We start from the raw sequence: 16,086 nt of genomic DNA on the forward strand, positions 1-16,086 counted from the left end.
GGACTACTTATAATGATGGGCTATCTGTCATGGTCCATTTGTATTTTTTAATTTATCCTAGTAATTAATAAAAAAAAAATGATATGGTTAGACCAGTTATCTCTGACAGAGCCGACGCTAGAATGCTCAAAGTAGAGCTAATGCACAAGGCTCCTCCTTCGGCAGGGTCCATTTTTTTTTTTTAAATATTTTTTATGTTCCATGTTCATTAAAAAAAAATTCAAAAACGGTCTAATTAGAAATTTTGAAATATTAAGATTTTTTTTAAAGTACCCCCAACAAAAGAGAAAAACCGGTGAATTTTTCTATTTCTATCTCTTTAAATACTAATCTTTCATAATCCACTTCATCATTAAATTCTTCGTCCACTCCAACAACCACCATCCAGTGTCATTTTCTTCACGTCGTTACTGTCGCACCATCGCCCACACTAACGCTATATATTAATACATATGCTTAGACTCTTACATTTAGATGGAGTTTTCTTTTGAGACACAAAGGGTTTTTTTTTTCACCCGACCTTTAAAGTCAGAAAAGAATCGATAATGGTTATTCTTGGAAGATAAAATAATAGAGATATATTTAATTCTGTATTTGGTTATGAATAACAATGCATATGATCAAACCAAATTAGACAAACTCGCCGATAATGAAAGAGCTATTCCTGAAAACTAAATCTAAAGTTAATTTTGTATTTAATTTTAAAGTCATTGTTATTGTATGAGAAGAATTGTATATAATCTGTAATCTATATATAAAAAATAAAAAAAGCAATGTATTATTGTTAAAATCGTCATCCTAATAGATATTAATTCATGTATTATTAATCACGGTGTCATTACAATTATATTTCTACTGTTTGTGACCTACCACATTTATTATTATCATATTTATCATATAATATCTTAACAATTTTAACCATTTGTGTAAATATATTGGCTACTATATATAATTATCAATAATGTCTAACATAGTAAATTATTAATATTTTTTTATGATTATTCTAAATTACTATATTTATCGTCATTATTGGTGTTAATATGAGGCATTATAATACCTAAATGGTGTTAAAAATCAATGTGAATAGGTGTTACAATACTCAGACATTAACACGACATTCAATTCATTGAACGTCGTTAATGTGCAAATTTTATATAAAAAAATAAATTTTAGATATAGAAATAAAAATAAATAAATGGATAGGGGAACTCATAAATAATTAATGTTAATGTTAAAATGAATATGAATGTATTAATATAATAGCTAGGTACGAGACATACCAATACGGATGCCCTAATAGATAGTTTTTCATATTTTTTATAATATTATTTTCTATGTTACCTTTCATTTTTAATATGATATACTCAACTAGATATGGCAAAAGACGATTCGCTCGCCCCCGGCACCCCTGCCAACCTGTACTTAGGTCAGCACGAAGAAGATAAATCATGTAGGGTAACTAATAGCCATTAGTGCAAGTGACATTCTCAACTAGAGCGATTAGACCTAGAGGCCCATGAGTAGGGATGACAATGGGACGTGGTGGGGACGAGTTTGTCGTCCCCCTCCCCGCCCCTGAAGAAATTATATTAATCAGGGAAAAAGTAATAGAAAATATATTTGATTCTACTTTAAAGTGTTGAATTTAAGAAAAATTATATTCATTTTTAGATTTTTTTACTCTTAAAAAAATATGAGGGACAATTTGATAACGATATTTACATGAGAGAGCCAAACTTTGCATGCAGAGAGTGGAAGTAAAGTTTTATATTAAGATTGCCATCTGGGGAGGTCCGTTTGATATCCAAAAACTTCTTAACAACAGTCAAACAAGTGGGTAATATTAGGGTGAACTAAAAAAGTTTAGGTAGAGTCGGATCTAAGTATTAACTAGGTAAATGTCCTATAATAAGAAGAGTAGTTATGAACTTTGTAAACCATCTCTATGGGGCGGTGAGGAGAGTGTTGGAAATGGGGATAGTGGGGAACGTGGCCCATGTTCTCCACTACTCATAATGGAAAAGGTCCATTATGCCCCTGGTTTATTTCCCTATATAAAGGGGATACGTCCAAGGATCAAAAGGAAAATCAGGGTGCGTTGGAGACGAGAGTAAGAGGAGAACATCTGAGGCAGTGAGATTTGGTTTGTGGAATTGCGGAGGGCTTTCCAATCCTGTGATCGCTCTTCCGACAGCGAGTTTCGCCATCGCCGATTGCAGATCTGCGGGAGATCGTTGTAAGTTTTTAACCGCTCTATTTTTAATTCGTCTTTCATGTATTTAGTATAATCTACATTAGTATCAGAGTGCGTAGTTATTTCTAAATGCTTAGAGACGAATTATAAAATCGTTGTTCGGATGTTTTCTCGATTTGCCATTTCTCGTCACTGTTTTTTGCACGACTAATGTGTCGTAGCATACAACGTCGCTCACCGGCGACAGGGTCACTGGTAAGAGTCACCATCGGCGTTAACGTTGCTGCTCAACAGCGTACTATACCAAGTTTAAAAAATCGCGACAGTATAGCGATTTCCATCAGAGCAGGGCTCGGGCCACAAAGATATACCGGTGAAGGCATTCTGTGGCCTATGATGGCGTCTTGGTTGGTCGACGGAGTGCTCATGGTTGCTGCCTCTCACAATTTCTGCGCAAGCAGAGACTGGCTACGTGCGTTCGTCGAGGGTGAGGCAGTGAAGTGGTGGGCGGCGAACAGATCGTGGTGAAGAAAATGCCGGCAGCGTGCTTGAGGCGGCCTCGGCCTCTTGCAGTTTCTGTACCGTGTTTGTCGCTGGTGCGCGGCTGAGACGACATGTGACATGCGACGTGTGCAGCGTGCGGAAAAAAAATCGACGTAGAAAACGTGATATGACGAAGCACAGTGCTTCGTGAGTAATTTTCATTTAAGGAAAATTAAAAAAAACTAATAATAATAAAAAAGACGTGAGTGTAATTGCTGCATGTTTTTTTTAAAAAAAAAAAATTGACTTCCTATTTCGAATTGTTTTTCCATGAAAAATTTTTAAACTTATGTGTTTAAAAATTATTTATATATATTAATAAATATATATAAAATTATGCATGTTAAAATTAATTAAAATTATGATTGTTAGTCTAATTTTAATTAATTAGTTGGGTTTAAACTGGTTGGTCCAATTAGACCCGGTTTAGATTAAACCATTGGGTTTAATTAAACCAATTTGATTCAACCCCAAATTAATTTGGGTTGATTAATTAGACTTGGACCAAATATGATCAAATGACCAGATTTATTCTAATGAGTCAGATTTGATCAAAACAATTAGATTTGTTCTAATTGGTCGGACTTAAACCAATGGACATTGGTTTGATCAAACGAACTTGAGTTTGATCAATAAGTCTGAAATTGATAGGAATGGACCAAGAGAAAAAGTAATAGAACATAGGCACAAAAATCCTTATCCAATTAGATTAGTTCTAATTATGGACAATGGACCAAGCTTAGGATCTGGATCCCTAATCAACCAATCCAATGAGTCCGACCAATTAGATTAGTTCTAATTGTCGACTTAAACTCCTGAAAATCGAGAAGATTTATTTTTCTTGATTTATTATGTTGGTACTATGCCTGTATAAATTGAAATAAGCCGGTTTTGTACTGGTTAGTCGGTTTTGTACTGACTTATTTATTTTCAATTTTTCAGATGGTTAGTCGTGATTTTACGACAACATGAGCTTTGAGAAGAGATTAAGGAGCTTGATTTTGACCCTGTTCAAGGACTCAGATGACTTATTGGTCGGCTCGATCGGTTGTTCTAGAAACTCGAGCGAGAAGAATTTCCAGTTGAAGACACACACAGAAGATTTGCTCTAGTCTATTCACTGCCAGAAAACCTTAGGCAGATAGCATCCCAACTTTGGGATGATTATGATGGACACATCTCGTATTCAGAGATGTGCAGACAGTTGCTTCATCTCTATTGGGGTCCTGAAGACCCAGAGGAGGATTCAGATGAATTTGAAGAGGATTCAGAAGATTCTGAAGATCCTCCAGAGGAGGATCCAGAAGAATCTGAAGAGCATTCAGAAGAACCTGAAGATCCAGATGAATCTGAAGAGGATCTGGGAGAGTGTGTGTGGGATCCAATTGAAAATCTTGAAGCTGTCCTGCCTGGGATTACCCCAAATGAGTCCAGGCTGAGAGGGATTATTTTGGCCACTGCACTAGTGTCTGTCCTAGTGGGAGTGGTAGTTGCCTATCTAGTTTATTAGAGTTTTGTTATTTTTATTGTCGTTTTGTATGAACAATAGTTAGTCCATTTCATTCATGTCATTTAGTTATATGTTAACAATATGCAGCATAATTTTATGTTAATAATGTGTTCATTTATTTATGCTGTTTGCTTAACATGATGCATGATTAGTTCATGATGTATTAATGATTAGTTCATTTAATTAAAAAAATATGATATATTAAATGATTAGTTCATTTAATTAAAAAAACATGATATATTAAATGATTAGTTCATTTAATTAAAAGAATTCATGATATTATAAATGATTAGTTCATTTGTTGGGATGTATGTAATAGAATTGATTAATATTAATTTGATTGGTCATACGGATGATGAGTGAAAACATAGTTGTCACTTGATTTTGTAAACCAACTCAAAGTAATATTAAGTCAATCATAAATTGCATACATATGATATACACTGAATACTAAATAATGTGTTTATTTATGATAGATTATGACAACCAAAAACATAATAGCTGAACTCAACAAAGGTGAAAAACTTAATGGGGATAACTACAAGATCTGGCACCTCATGCAGGATACAATATGTACTTGAGGAACAAGAAGTTCTAGAGGTTGTAAATCAGGTTATGGAAGTACCTGTAGATGGCCCCATTGCACAACACAAAAAAGATCTTGATGCCTATAAGGCATGAAAGAAAAAGGACTCCACTGCAAAGGGTATATTGATTAGTTCAATGGTAGACGACCTAACTTTTGAGTATGAGTCATATCTTACGGCTCATGAAATCTGGGTAGCCCTTAAAGAAAAATACAGTGGAGTAAGTCTGAGCAAGCTTCGACAGCTGACAATTAAATTTGACAGCTACAAAAAGCGTCCGAATGTGTCAATGGTTCAACACCTCAGGGAGATGTTGAACATGATTCGGGAGCTTAAAACTGCTGGTCATGAGTTGACTGATGAACAACAGGTTCAAGCAGTTATTTGTTCACTTCCAGATTCTTGGGAGACCATGAAGCAGACCTTAACTCACAGTGAGAGTATCAAGACTTTCACTGATGTTTTACGCCATGTAGAATTGGAGGCGGAGAGAGTTGAATCCGCAAGGATTTCTAGACAAGCCTATGTAGCTGTAGGTTCTACAGGATCATATGGATCCAAGAAAAAAAAATGGTTCAAGAAAGGGAAGGGAAAGAAGAAGGAAGCTGCTGGTGTGGGACAGGGCCCAATCAAGAAGATAGTTAAGAAGACTGGAAAGAAACCTAAAAACAAGTTGACTTGTTTTAACTGTGGAAAAAAGGGTCATTTTGCTCGGGAGTGCACTGAGCCGAAAAAGGTAAATCCAAGTGTGTCTTCATTTCAAGAGCATTTTGTTGCTAGTTCAGTGTTGTTAGCTGATTCTTATCCTTTGTGAATTATAGATTCGGGAGCAACCAACCATGTAGCTCGGGACGAGTTACATTTGTTGAGTACCGTCGAGTACCAGCTGGCAACAAGTGGATCTATGTGGGAAATAATGTAAGAGTTGAAGTCAAAGGAGTCGGCACTTGCAAACTCAACCTACATGGTGGTAGAGTTTTATTTCTACATGATGTCTTGTATACTCCTGAAATTCGATGGAATCTTGTTTCCGTTACGTGTTTTCTTGATTTAGGGTATTGTATTAATTTTTACAATCGGTCTGTTGAACTTAAGATTGACTCAGTGTCAATCGGATATGGTTTTTAAACAAATGATTTTATGGTTCTTAATGTAGAGCCAAATGTCAATTATGCTATTGATGGTTGTGTTTTCAAACATTGCTTTAACTAGTGATGCAGATATAACTGATGAGCTTTGGCATGCTAGATTAGGACACATACGACAAGAACGTATGAATCGGTTAGCTAGAGAGGGTCTATTGGGCACTCGAGCTAAGATTCAATTGTCTATATGTGAGCATTGTCTTGCTGGAAAAGCAACTAGGAAACCATTTGGTAAGGCTATTAGATCTGAATCAACATTGCAGTTAATTCATTTGAATATTTGTGGTCCAATGAATGCGAAGGCTAGACATGGAGCTTCCTATTTCATTAAATTTATTGATGATTTCTCTAGGTCCGATCATGTGTATTTGATTTCTCACAAATCTGAAGCATTAGATTGCTTCATTCGCTATATAAATGAAGTTGAGAATCAAACGGAACGTAAAGTTAAGGCTTTACGCATTGACCGTGGAGGGGAGTATTTGTCTGATATGTTCAAGACAATATGTAATGATAGAGGGATTATTAGACAGTTGACAATCCCTGGAACTCCACAGCAAAATGGGATAGCTGAAAGAAGAAATAGGACTCTTCTTGAAATGGTTAGGTCTATGATGGTGCAAGCTAATTTGCCAATCTCCTATTCGGGAGATGCATTATTAACTGCAGCCTATATACTTAACAAAGTGTCTTAAAAGTCAGTTTCATTTACCCTATATAAACGTTGGACAGGCAGAAAACCAGATTTGAGTAATCTGAGACCCTGGGGGTCAGCTGCTTATGTTCATGATAGTTCTCACAAGTATGGAAAACTAGGGCCTAGAGATAAGAAATGTATCTTTATAAGATATCATGAGACCTCCAAAGGTTATGTTTTCATAGGTGAGCAACTAGATGGAACCATCTCCGAAATAGACTCGAGAGATGCGACTTTTCTCGAAACAGAGTTCCCAATCAGAGGTGATGTTGATAAAAATGTTCCTCTATTTGAGGAGGATGAGATATTATCAACGAGAGAGGTGTCAAAAGGGATACCTGAGTCTAGTCAACCGAGTGGGAGTGATATGCCGAGTCATGAGTTGACTTCTCAACAGCCCAACTTACGGAGAAATGTTCGTAAGATCAAACCTAAGAAGAGGTTTGATATTAAGAATGAGGCATTGGTAACACTTCCAATTGATGATGACGGACCTCAATCCATTGAGGAAGCATTGGGATGTAGAGTTAGAGAAAAATGGAAAGCTGCAATGGTTGAAGAAATGGAGTCCATGATTCAAAATCATGTTTGGGACTTAGTCGATCTTCCTCCGGGCCGAAGGGCTATTGGGAATAAGTGGATTCTCAAAATAAAGAGGAAAGCAGGTGGATCGATTAACAGATATAAAGCTCGTTTAATTGCAAAAGGATATACCCAAATAAAGAGACATTTTCTTCTGTAGTGAAATTTGTATCAATAAGAGTTATTTTGGCCTTTGTGGCACATTATGACTTGGAATTACATCAAATGGATGTAAAAACCGCTTTCCTTAATGGTGATCTTGATGAAGAAATCTATATGGTTCAACCAGAAGGTTTCATTGCTGAAGGCCAAGAGCAAAAAATATGTAGACTTAGAAAGTCTATATATGGGCTAAAGCAAGCGTCAAGACAATGGAACATAAGATTTAACGAAGTCGTTTTATCTTATGGTTTCGAGATGATCAATGAGGATCATTGTGTTTTCCTTAAAAGGGAAAAAGGAAAGTATATCATTTTATCATTATATGTTGATGATATGCTGATAGCTGAAAATGACATAGGATATGTGAATGAAGTCAAGAAGTGGCTGTCATCACAATTTGATACAACAGATATGGGAGAAGCTGAATACATCTTGGGGGTGAAGATCATAAGAGATCGTTCTAAAGGACTTTTAGGTTTGTCACAAGAGTCTTATATAAATAAGATGTTACATCATTTCAGCATGTTTAATTGCAACATAGAACATACACCTATTGTGAAAGGTACTGTGTTGAGCAAGAGTATGTGTCCTAAAACTCCAGAGGAAATAGCTGAGATGAATAAAAAACCATATGTCAGTGCTATTGGTAGTTTGATGTACACTATGTTGTGTACACGTCCCGATATCAGCTATGTTGTGGGCTTGGTTAGTCGCTTCTAGTCAAACCTAGGACCGAGACACTGGAAGGCAGTAAAAAGGATATTCAGATATCTGAAGGCGACAATAGATTATTGTCTCTGTTTTCAAGTATCAGATATGAGTCTGAAAGGTTATTCAGATGCAGATTGGGCTGGAGACTTGGATGATAGAAAATCCACATCAGGCTATGCATTCTTGCTGAATGGTGGCGCCATCTCCTGGAACAACAAGAAACAAGCTTGTGTAGCTTTATCGACTATGGAAGCTGAATATGTGGCATGTTCAACAGCTGTGCAAGAAGCAGTCTGGTTGAGGAGGTTTCTGGAGCATCTGAAAATTGCTGAGGATAGTGGGAGTCCAGTAACTGTCTACTGTGACAGTCAAGCTGCAATAACTTTTTCCAAGGATCCCAAATATCATAGCAAAGGCAAGCATATAGAAATTAAATATAATTTTGTAAGAGATATTGTGGCTAAAAGAAAAGTCATCCTTGAGTATGTCCCTACACGTGTTATGCTTGCAGATCCTTTTACTAAGCCAATGACTAAAGAGTTATTTAAAGAACATGTAAAGTCTTTGGGACTTCGTAGAATGTAACACCATTGAAATAACAATCAGACTTTGTGTTTTGATTGTGTCATTTGCCATAATTTATTCAGTGTATATGTTGTATTTGTTACATTCATATAAGATCTTGGTGAGCATGTTGGCAGGTGGAGATTGGTCCACTCACATGGACAATCATCTTTGTTTGTTAAGTACAAATAGGGGTAAGATCGTTACTTATGAAACAGCTTATGTAGCTGAAATTATGAAATTAGAGACAGATTCATAAGTTGAGGTCGCCTTGATAATTGTGTCAAAATGAGATCATTTATGTGTAAATAATGATCTAAGTAAATGAACCCACCATTTACTGAACCTGTTGAAGGTCAGATTAGAATTCATATGTTGAATTCCGGATTAGACGTTAAGTATGTCTAGATCAAAATCTGTACGATGTTAAATTTGAAGACAACATGCGCTCTTTTTAGTAAAGATAATAACATCGTAGCATGTGATTCATACCACATGTGTTATTGCGACAATAAAGGTAGTAGGAGAAAGAATCCCTGTTTCTCTACTATGTAAGACCTTTGAGATTATATGTTAATCTCAATTTTTGTCTTAGTGACTATTTAACTGTTTACTTAAAGTTTTTAATCAGTGTCTGCTACTTTAGTGTGTTTGGTTTAGGGTAATAAGAGTGGGGAATGAGAATGAGAATCATTGATTCCTTTTGTTAATGTTTGAATTATAGGAATAGGAATACAAATAAGGGAATGAATCCTTAAAATTGGGTAATAACTCATTTCCATGTACCTTCCCTTCAATGAGTCATTACCCTATTTTTATCAATCAAAATATTCCCTTATTCCAAAAATACCCTTGACTTAAAACTAAAATTTTCTCCATTAATATCAAATATCAAAATATATTTATTTATTTATTCTTTCATATCACTTATCTCTCCTTATTCTCTCTCATTATATTTTCTCTCTCATCATAGTTTCTCTTTCATCATTTTATCACACACTTTCTCTCTCCTTAATCTTTCCTATCACACTCTCTTTCCTTTTTTTCCTCATTACACTTTCTCTCTCATCGTACTTTCTCTCTCCTCAATCTCTTCCATCGCACTCTCTTCCTTCTTTTTCTCTCTCATCATACTTTCTCTCTCCTCAATCTCTCCCATCACACTCTCTTTTCTCTTTTTTCTCATCACACTTTCTCTCTCATCATACTTTCTCTCTCATCAATCTCTCTTATCACACTTTCTCCTTTTTTCCTCAACACACTTTCTCTCTCATCATACTTTCTCTCTTATCATGCTTTCTCTCTCCTCAATCTCTCTTATCACACTTACTCCTTTTTTCTCAACACACTTTCTCTCTCATCATACTTTCTCTCTCCTCAATCTCTCCCATCATATTCACTGTTCTCTTTTTCTCTCACCATACTTTCTCTCTCCTCAATCTCTCTCATGACACTCTCTCTCCTCATTTTTCCTCACTATATTTTCTCTCTCTTCATCCTCTCCTATCATACTTTCTCTCACATCATATTTTCTCTCATCATGCTCTCTCCAATCACACTCTCTTTTTTCATTTTCTCTCATCACACTTTCTCTCTCTTTATTCTTTCTTATCACACTTTCTCTCTCATAATATTTTCTCTCTCATCATTCTCTTTCATCATATTTTTCTCTCACATTCATCTTTCTCTCATATCTAATTTTTTCTCTTATTTACCTTTAAGGGTAAAAAAGGAAACTTTGATTTATTCCGATAGAAGATATACAACTAACCAAACATTGCTTTTAAGAGTGATATCCATGCTCATACTCATTTCCATTCCACAATACAATGATTCCCATTCCGATTCCTATTCCTAGGAAAGAACCAAACGCCCCCTAAGTAAATGAACCCACCATTTACTGAACCTGTTGAAGGCCAGATTAGAATTCATATGTTGAATTCCGGATTAGACGTTAAGTATGTCTAGATCAAAATCTGTACGATGTTAAATTTGAAGACAACATGCACTCTTTTTAGTAAAGAGAATAACATCGTAGCATGTGATTCATACCACATGTGCTGTTGAAGGCCAGATTAGAATTCATATGTTGAATTTCGGATTAGACGTTAAGTATGTCTAGATCAAAATCTGTACGATGTTAAATTTGAAGACAACATGCACTCTTTTTAGTAAAGAGAATAACATCGTAGCATGTGATTCATACCACATGTGCTATTGCGACAATAAAGGGAGTAGGAGAAAGAATCCCTGTTTCTCTACTATGTGAGACTTTTGAGATTATATGTTAATCTCAATTTTTGCCTTAGTGACTATTTAGCTGTTTACTTGAAGTTTTAATCAGTGTCTGCTACTTTAGTGTGTATCCTATGGCTATGGATGATTCGGTCTATGGAGCATAACTAGGAAAGCGACTGATTAAAATGAATTGATTCTAGCTAAAAAGGAAGATTAAATATATTTACATTTTTTGTTGTTATTCACTGATCGACCTATTTCTGTTATGTACGGAAATGAATGTGAATATTGGATATGGAACATGCTCATGACATAATGGTCATTATAAGGGATTAGAGATGTTCATATCGATGTAAATGAAAATTATTTAATCTGGGTAAATAACAAGACATGGATATCTTCAAGATAATGGCTGTGTGTCACTTGAAGATTGGATGGATTCTGGATAAAGACTATGTGCCACCAGGAAAGAGGCTATGTGCCATGAATAGTGTGTCTCTAATTTATTTGAGCAGCTAAGCAAAGTGTAACAACTTTATTAGCATTGATTGCTCAACGAGCGGCTAAGTCAAGGTGTAACAATCTTCTTAGCAACTATCACTCAGTGTGCTTGCTATCGCACAAACCATTTTCTCTAAGTATGGATTGGATGTTCTCATATGGTTTATGTGACCAAACTCTCTAATAGTCTATGTGACTTATTAAGTCTTTGTGACTTACCTGAATGAACTAGTCTTAGTGACTTACCTTGGACGAGTGAGAGATGTTGGAAATGAGGATAGTGGGGAACGTGACCCATGTTCCCCACTACTTATAATAGAAAAGGTCCATTATGCCCCTGGTTTATTTCCCTATATAAAGGGGATGCGTCCAAGGATCAAAAGGAAAATCAGGGTGCGTTGGAGACGAGAGTAAGAGGAGAACATCTGAGGCGGTGAGATTTGATTTGTGAAATTGCGAAGGGCTTTCTGATCCTGTGATCGCTTTTCCAACAGTGAATTTCACCATCGCCGATTGTGAATCTACGAGAGATCGTGGTAAATTTTTAACTGCTTTATTTTTAATTCGTTTTTCATGTATTTAATATAATATAAGAGTCCCAATTGATAAAAAAAAACTCACAACTCATCAATATTTTTGGAGAAATTCTCTCTCCACAAAAGGGTGTTTGTTTTTTTACTAAAAAGGCATCTCATTTTCAAAATTATCTCATGCCATTTCCGTGAACAAGACACAGGTCAGTAGGTCACCACTAACATTCCATTGCCTTTCCTTTCTTTTTTTTACTAAATTTCTCAAACAGTAATGTTTTTTTATCTTTCTTATAAGAGAAAACCAACCCTCTCAGACTCAGTTGATGGCCAAGAAGCGAAGTGAGTAACTACGACGATGACGGGCCTTGATTTGATTTGCCAGCGGCTGCAGTCCACTCCACTCCTCTAATTAAATCTGAAGTAAATAATGGTTCCATTTGATTGCGTTTATCTCAAGGGTTAAACTATACTTGATTTAGATTTGATTTGGATTTAAGTTTTTGCTTGTTTTAGTAGCTTGAGTTTGAATTAATGCAGGTGGAATTTAGTTTATTTAAATATTACCGTGCTCTTAATTTAATATGCTTTAAAAATTTTATATTTTAAATTTATTTAATTAATTAGCGAGTTGGATAATACAATTTATTTATTATTTTATTTTATTTTATTTTTTGCAAGGACTTGGTTTAGGGTTTGAATCGTAATCAACGACCCAACCCTCAACAGGGCTGGTTATAGTTCAATGATAATATTTATAATTATAATTTATAAATTTATAATTTGTTTTAAAAATAAAACTAAAGATAAAATTATAAAATCATCTATTTTTTTAAAAAATAATATATTATTTTTTTAAAAAATGGTTATTCTAATATATTTTAAAAGTTTTTTATTTTAAAAATCTAGTTCAAATATTTTAAATTATAGCTTTGAAAATTTTTAGAGCATTTTAAATTGATAGTTAATTGTCAACATATTAAAATTTAATTTTAGTGATTTTAAAATATATATACAACTGATATTTTTCAAAACTTAAAGTTATATAAATATAAATATAAATATAAATATAAGAATAATAATAATATTATTATTACTTTATTAGTTAGATTAGGTCAAGAGTTCTCCCGATTCACGGCGCCCCGTTCCATCGCCGCTGCTCCGGTAAAGTATCGCCTCTCCCTCTCCTTCTCCTTCTCCTTCTCCTTCTACATTTTTTTGTCTCCTTTTCCTTTTCGATCTGGTGACGGGTGTCTCTGTGCCGACCCGTGAGAAAAACTGCCGGTGTCGAGGATCGATACTGAAATCTCTACTCTCAATTACAATTTTCTTTTATTGAATATCGAGACCGACTCATCTTCTCTAATTCAACTCCAGTCAACGCCATGGTGGAGAAACGGACTCATCCTCTCTCATCTGGCGCGCCCACCCCAGCGGAGGAGCTCCCAACGGCGAACACTCCCAGAGGTCCTGTCACTTTTTGATTTGTTCTGTTTTCATAAGTTTCCAGTTTCCTTTCCCAATATTTCTTAATAGAGGAGATCACGGTGTCCTCTGAACTGATTTCTGCAGCGGCTGCGAAGCATCCATACCTAAAGGTGCGATTCCTGGCGATTTTCTCTGATCTGATTTTCAGAAGTTTTCAATCTGAGGAGATTACTGAGGAATCTCCAGAAATGGCCATCTTGAAGATCCTAGACGAGTTCCTAGCAAAGGTGCGATTCTAAACACCCCTAAGATATAGAAGAGTCCCCAATATAAAATATTTGGTCATTTTTGAACCTACCTAGGACAGATTGCTATCAGGAGACAGGAATTCATCGTACTGATTATGTTCTTATATTGGCATAAGAATACTATTATCTAAATTCTCTATAATAATAAAAGAGATATTATCTAAATCTCTTGTAACATCTATCTTTTTGGAATAATTTTGGTTCTTATTTCTTCATGACATAAAATGCAGATAAAATCAAATGACACTAGACTTACAATGAAAGAATTAGAAGTGACATTGAATAATTTCAAGGATTTAAAGAAAATCCTCCTAGAGAAGATCGAGGAGATCGAGAGAGGTAATATATGTTTATTCAATTTCTTTTATAAATTGAGAAATTGGTTATCATTTATTTATGACGTCTAACAAATAATATTATTTTTCCAGGTAATATTGGTCGAAGAGGTGGATATTCGAAGAAGATAGCACTTACTGTCATTTGCGTTTTTATATTTGTACTATATGTTAGTGCTTGTCTATACTTAGGTAACCTAGCCAAGAGATGGAGTGTACTTGCTGTGATGATTTACAATTCGATCATCACCATCATTACTCTTTGGTGGTGATAGAATACGGTATGAATATATAACTTTGACAGGTTGTTAATATTTTATCTATTATTTTTTTTTTGTTATTAATTCGATACTTATTTATTTTTAGCATAGTGTTTTATATATAATTCATTTATTTTTAGCATGGTGTTTCATATGCTTTATTAATTTGTTAACTAGATACAATTTTATAAAGATTAGTGTGTACACTGTACATAGTGCTTTATTAGTTTCTTAGTATAGTCCCTTTTCTTTTTGCTAGAATCTGTAGAAAATTTAAAGGGTATTGAAGAACATATCATGTTCTGCAGTCGAGTCTTTAACTCAGAACAGTCCATCTTATTGAGTCGTCTAGGTTTTCAATCACTATACTAGTACTGTTTTTTGTCATCATTGAATGCCTTTTCATATACGTAATTGCCAACATAGATAATATCTAGAAATTAAGAGGACTACATTTTGTATGAATTAGTTAGAACATGGTAAAACACCAACCAAAGAAATGGAAATGGATGTCATTTGACTAAACTATATTACCTATGAAGGACTTAATAACTTCTATGGACACTTGGGCAAACACTTTATATGCTGTATTATCTTATTTCTCTATAATGGACACTTTGGCACTACAGTCTAGATGGATTGATATTATTAGTTCTCATCAATTTTTTTTTGACAAATTGCTTTGTCAAACATAAAAGATCCACACACGTATTGGATATCTGTGCTCATCTGAAAACATAGATAAAATTGATGTCATCTAAATAGAAGGTGCTCACGATTGCCCTTGAAAGTTTTTGGCTTAGGAGCATTGCAAGTGATATATTCTAGGACCAGTGATGGAAGTTAACGTAGATGTAGCATTAGTTAAAAATAAGCTTTTTCAAGCTTATAAAATTGCACCTGCGTAGTTATTTTAGGTTGTTCGTGGTGGTTAAGATGTCCGAAGCACATCTCTCCCAGCAAATTTTATTTGTTACCTTTAATAAGTCTTCTTTAAATCAGTCACATTAATGATATTCTTCTTTTCATATTATAGGACTCGATTACCATTAGTTTGTGATATGCTGCTGAATCCGTACAAAATCAAATATTTCTCCTTTTTGAATTATTTTGTAAGGCTGCTTTTTGAATTATTTGTAAGGCTGCTTTTCATTATCTTGATTGGCTTGTAAAACCTTTATTGTCATCTCAAACAGCTTGTGTAAGTTCGTCGTCATCGGGAGAACTCTTTAATGCTTCGTTGTTGTCGCAGGTGTGTCACAGTCGCAGGGTTTATGAACGCGTCTCTGAAGAGTTTTACTGTCTCAGGTAGGTTCATCGTGTTGATTGATGGTCGGGATGAGATTGTTTGACTGCTCAAGCTGAAAATAGTTTTAGTCCTTGGTAAACTGTAAACATAAACACTAGTACTTGAATTTTCAGATAATTTCCCTCATTATGCACAACGCTAATACTCAAATATGCTCAAGTGACTCATATCCCTACTTTATTATATTGATAAATTAACTCTACTAATCTCCATCCTATATCAAGTTTATAAGAGCATCATTCAACATAAATTTCTATGTGCGTACGTAGTTGGCAATTTTATATCAGTTTGTACCGGTCATAATCCAGCACAAGCTATCATATCATCCCTATTCATCGAATTTGGATAGGAACATTTGGAACAGAATCTGCAAAACTTGTTCTTGCAAGACTGGACAGTTCTACGTGCACAAAGGGTTCTTTTCCTTGCTTGTGAAATCTTCAGCCATCTTTTTTTAATTAGATTCTAGGTTTTTTTTACCT

At 34.9% G+C, this 16,086-nt stretch overlaps 1 protein-coding gene across 1 annotated transcript; it reads left to right on the forward strand.

The window, feature by feature from the left end:
- Positions 1–13,078: 13,078 nt before the first annotated feature.
- On the forward strand, positions 13,079–15,756 carry LOC122000884. Its single transcript, XM_042555379.1, has 6 exons — positions 13,079–13,128; positions 13,342–13,431; positions 13,537–13,679; positions 13,931–14,039; positions 14,228–14,316; positions 15,548–15,756. Exons 2-5 carry the CDS (start codon positions 13,350–13,352, stop codon positions 14,305–14,307), a joined length of 414 nt encoding a protein of 137 aa, XP_042411313.1. The 5' UTR covers positions 13,079–13,128; positions 13,342–13,349; the 3' UTR covers positions 14,308–14,316; positions 15,548–15,756.
- Positions 15,757–16,086: the final 330 nt, after the last annotated feature.

The sequence above is a fragment of the Zingiber officinale genome, chromosome 7A, assembly GCF_018446385.1.
Source record: "Zingiber officinale cultivar Zhangliang chromosome 7A, Zo_v1.1, whole genome shotgun sequence".
Classification (NCBI taxonomy): Eukaryota; Viridiplantae; Streptophyta; class Magnoliopsida; order Zingiberales; family Zingiberaceae; genus Zingiber; species Zingiber officinale.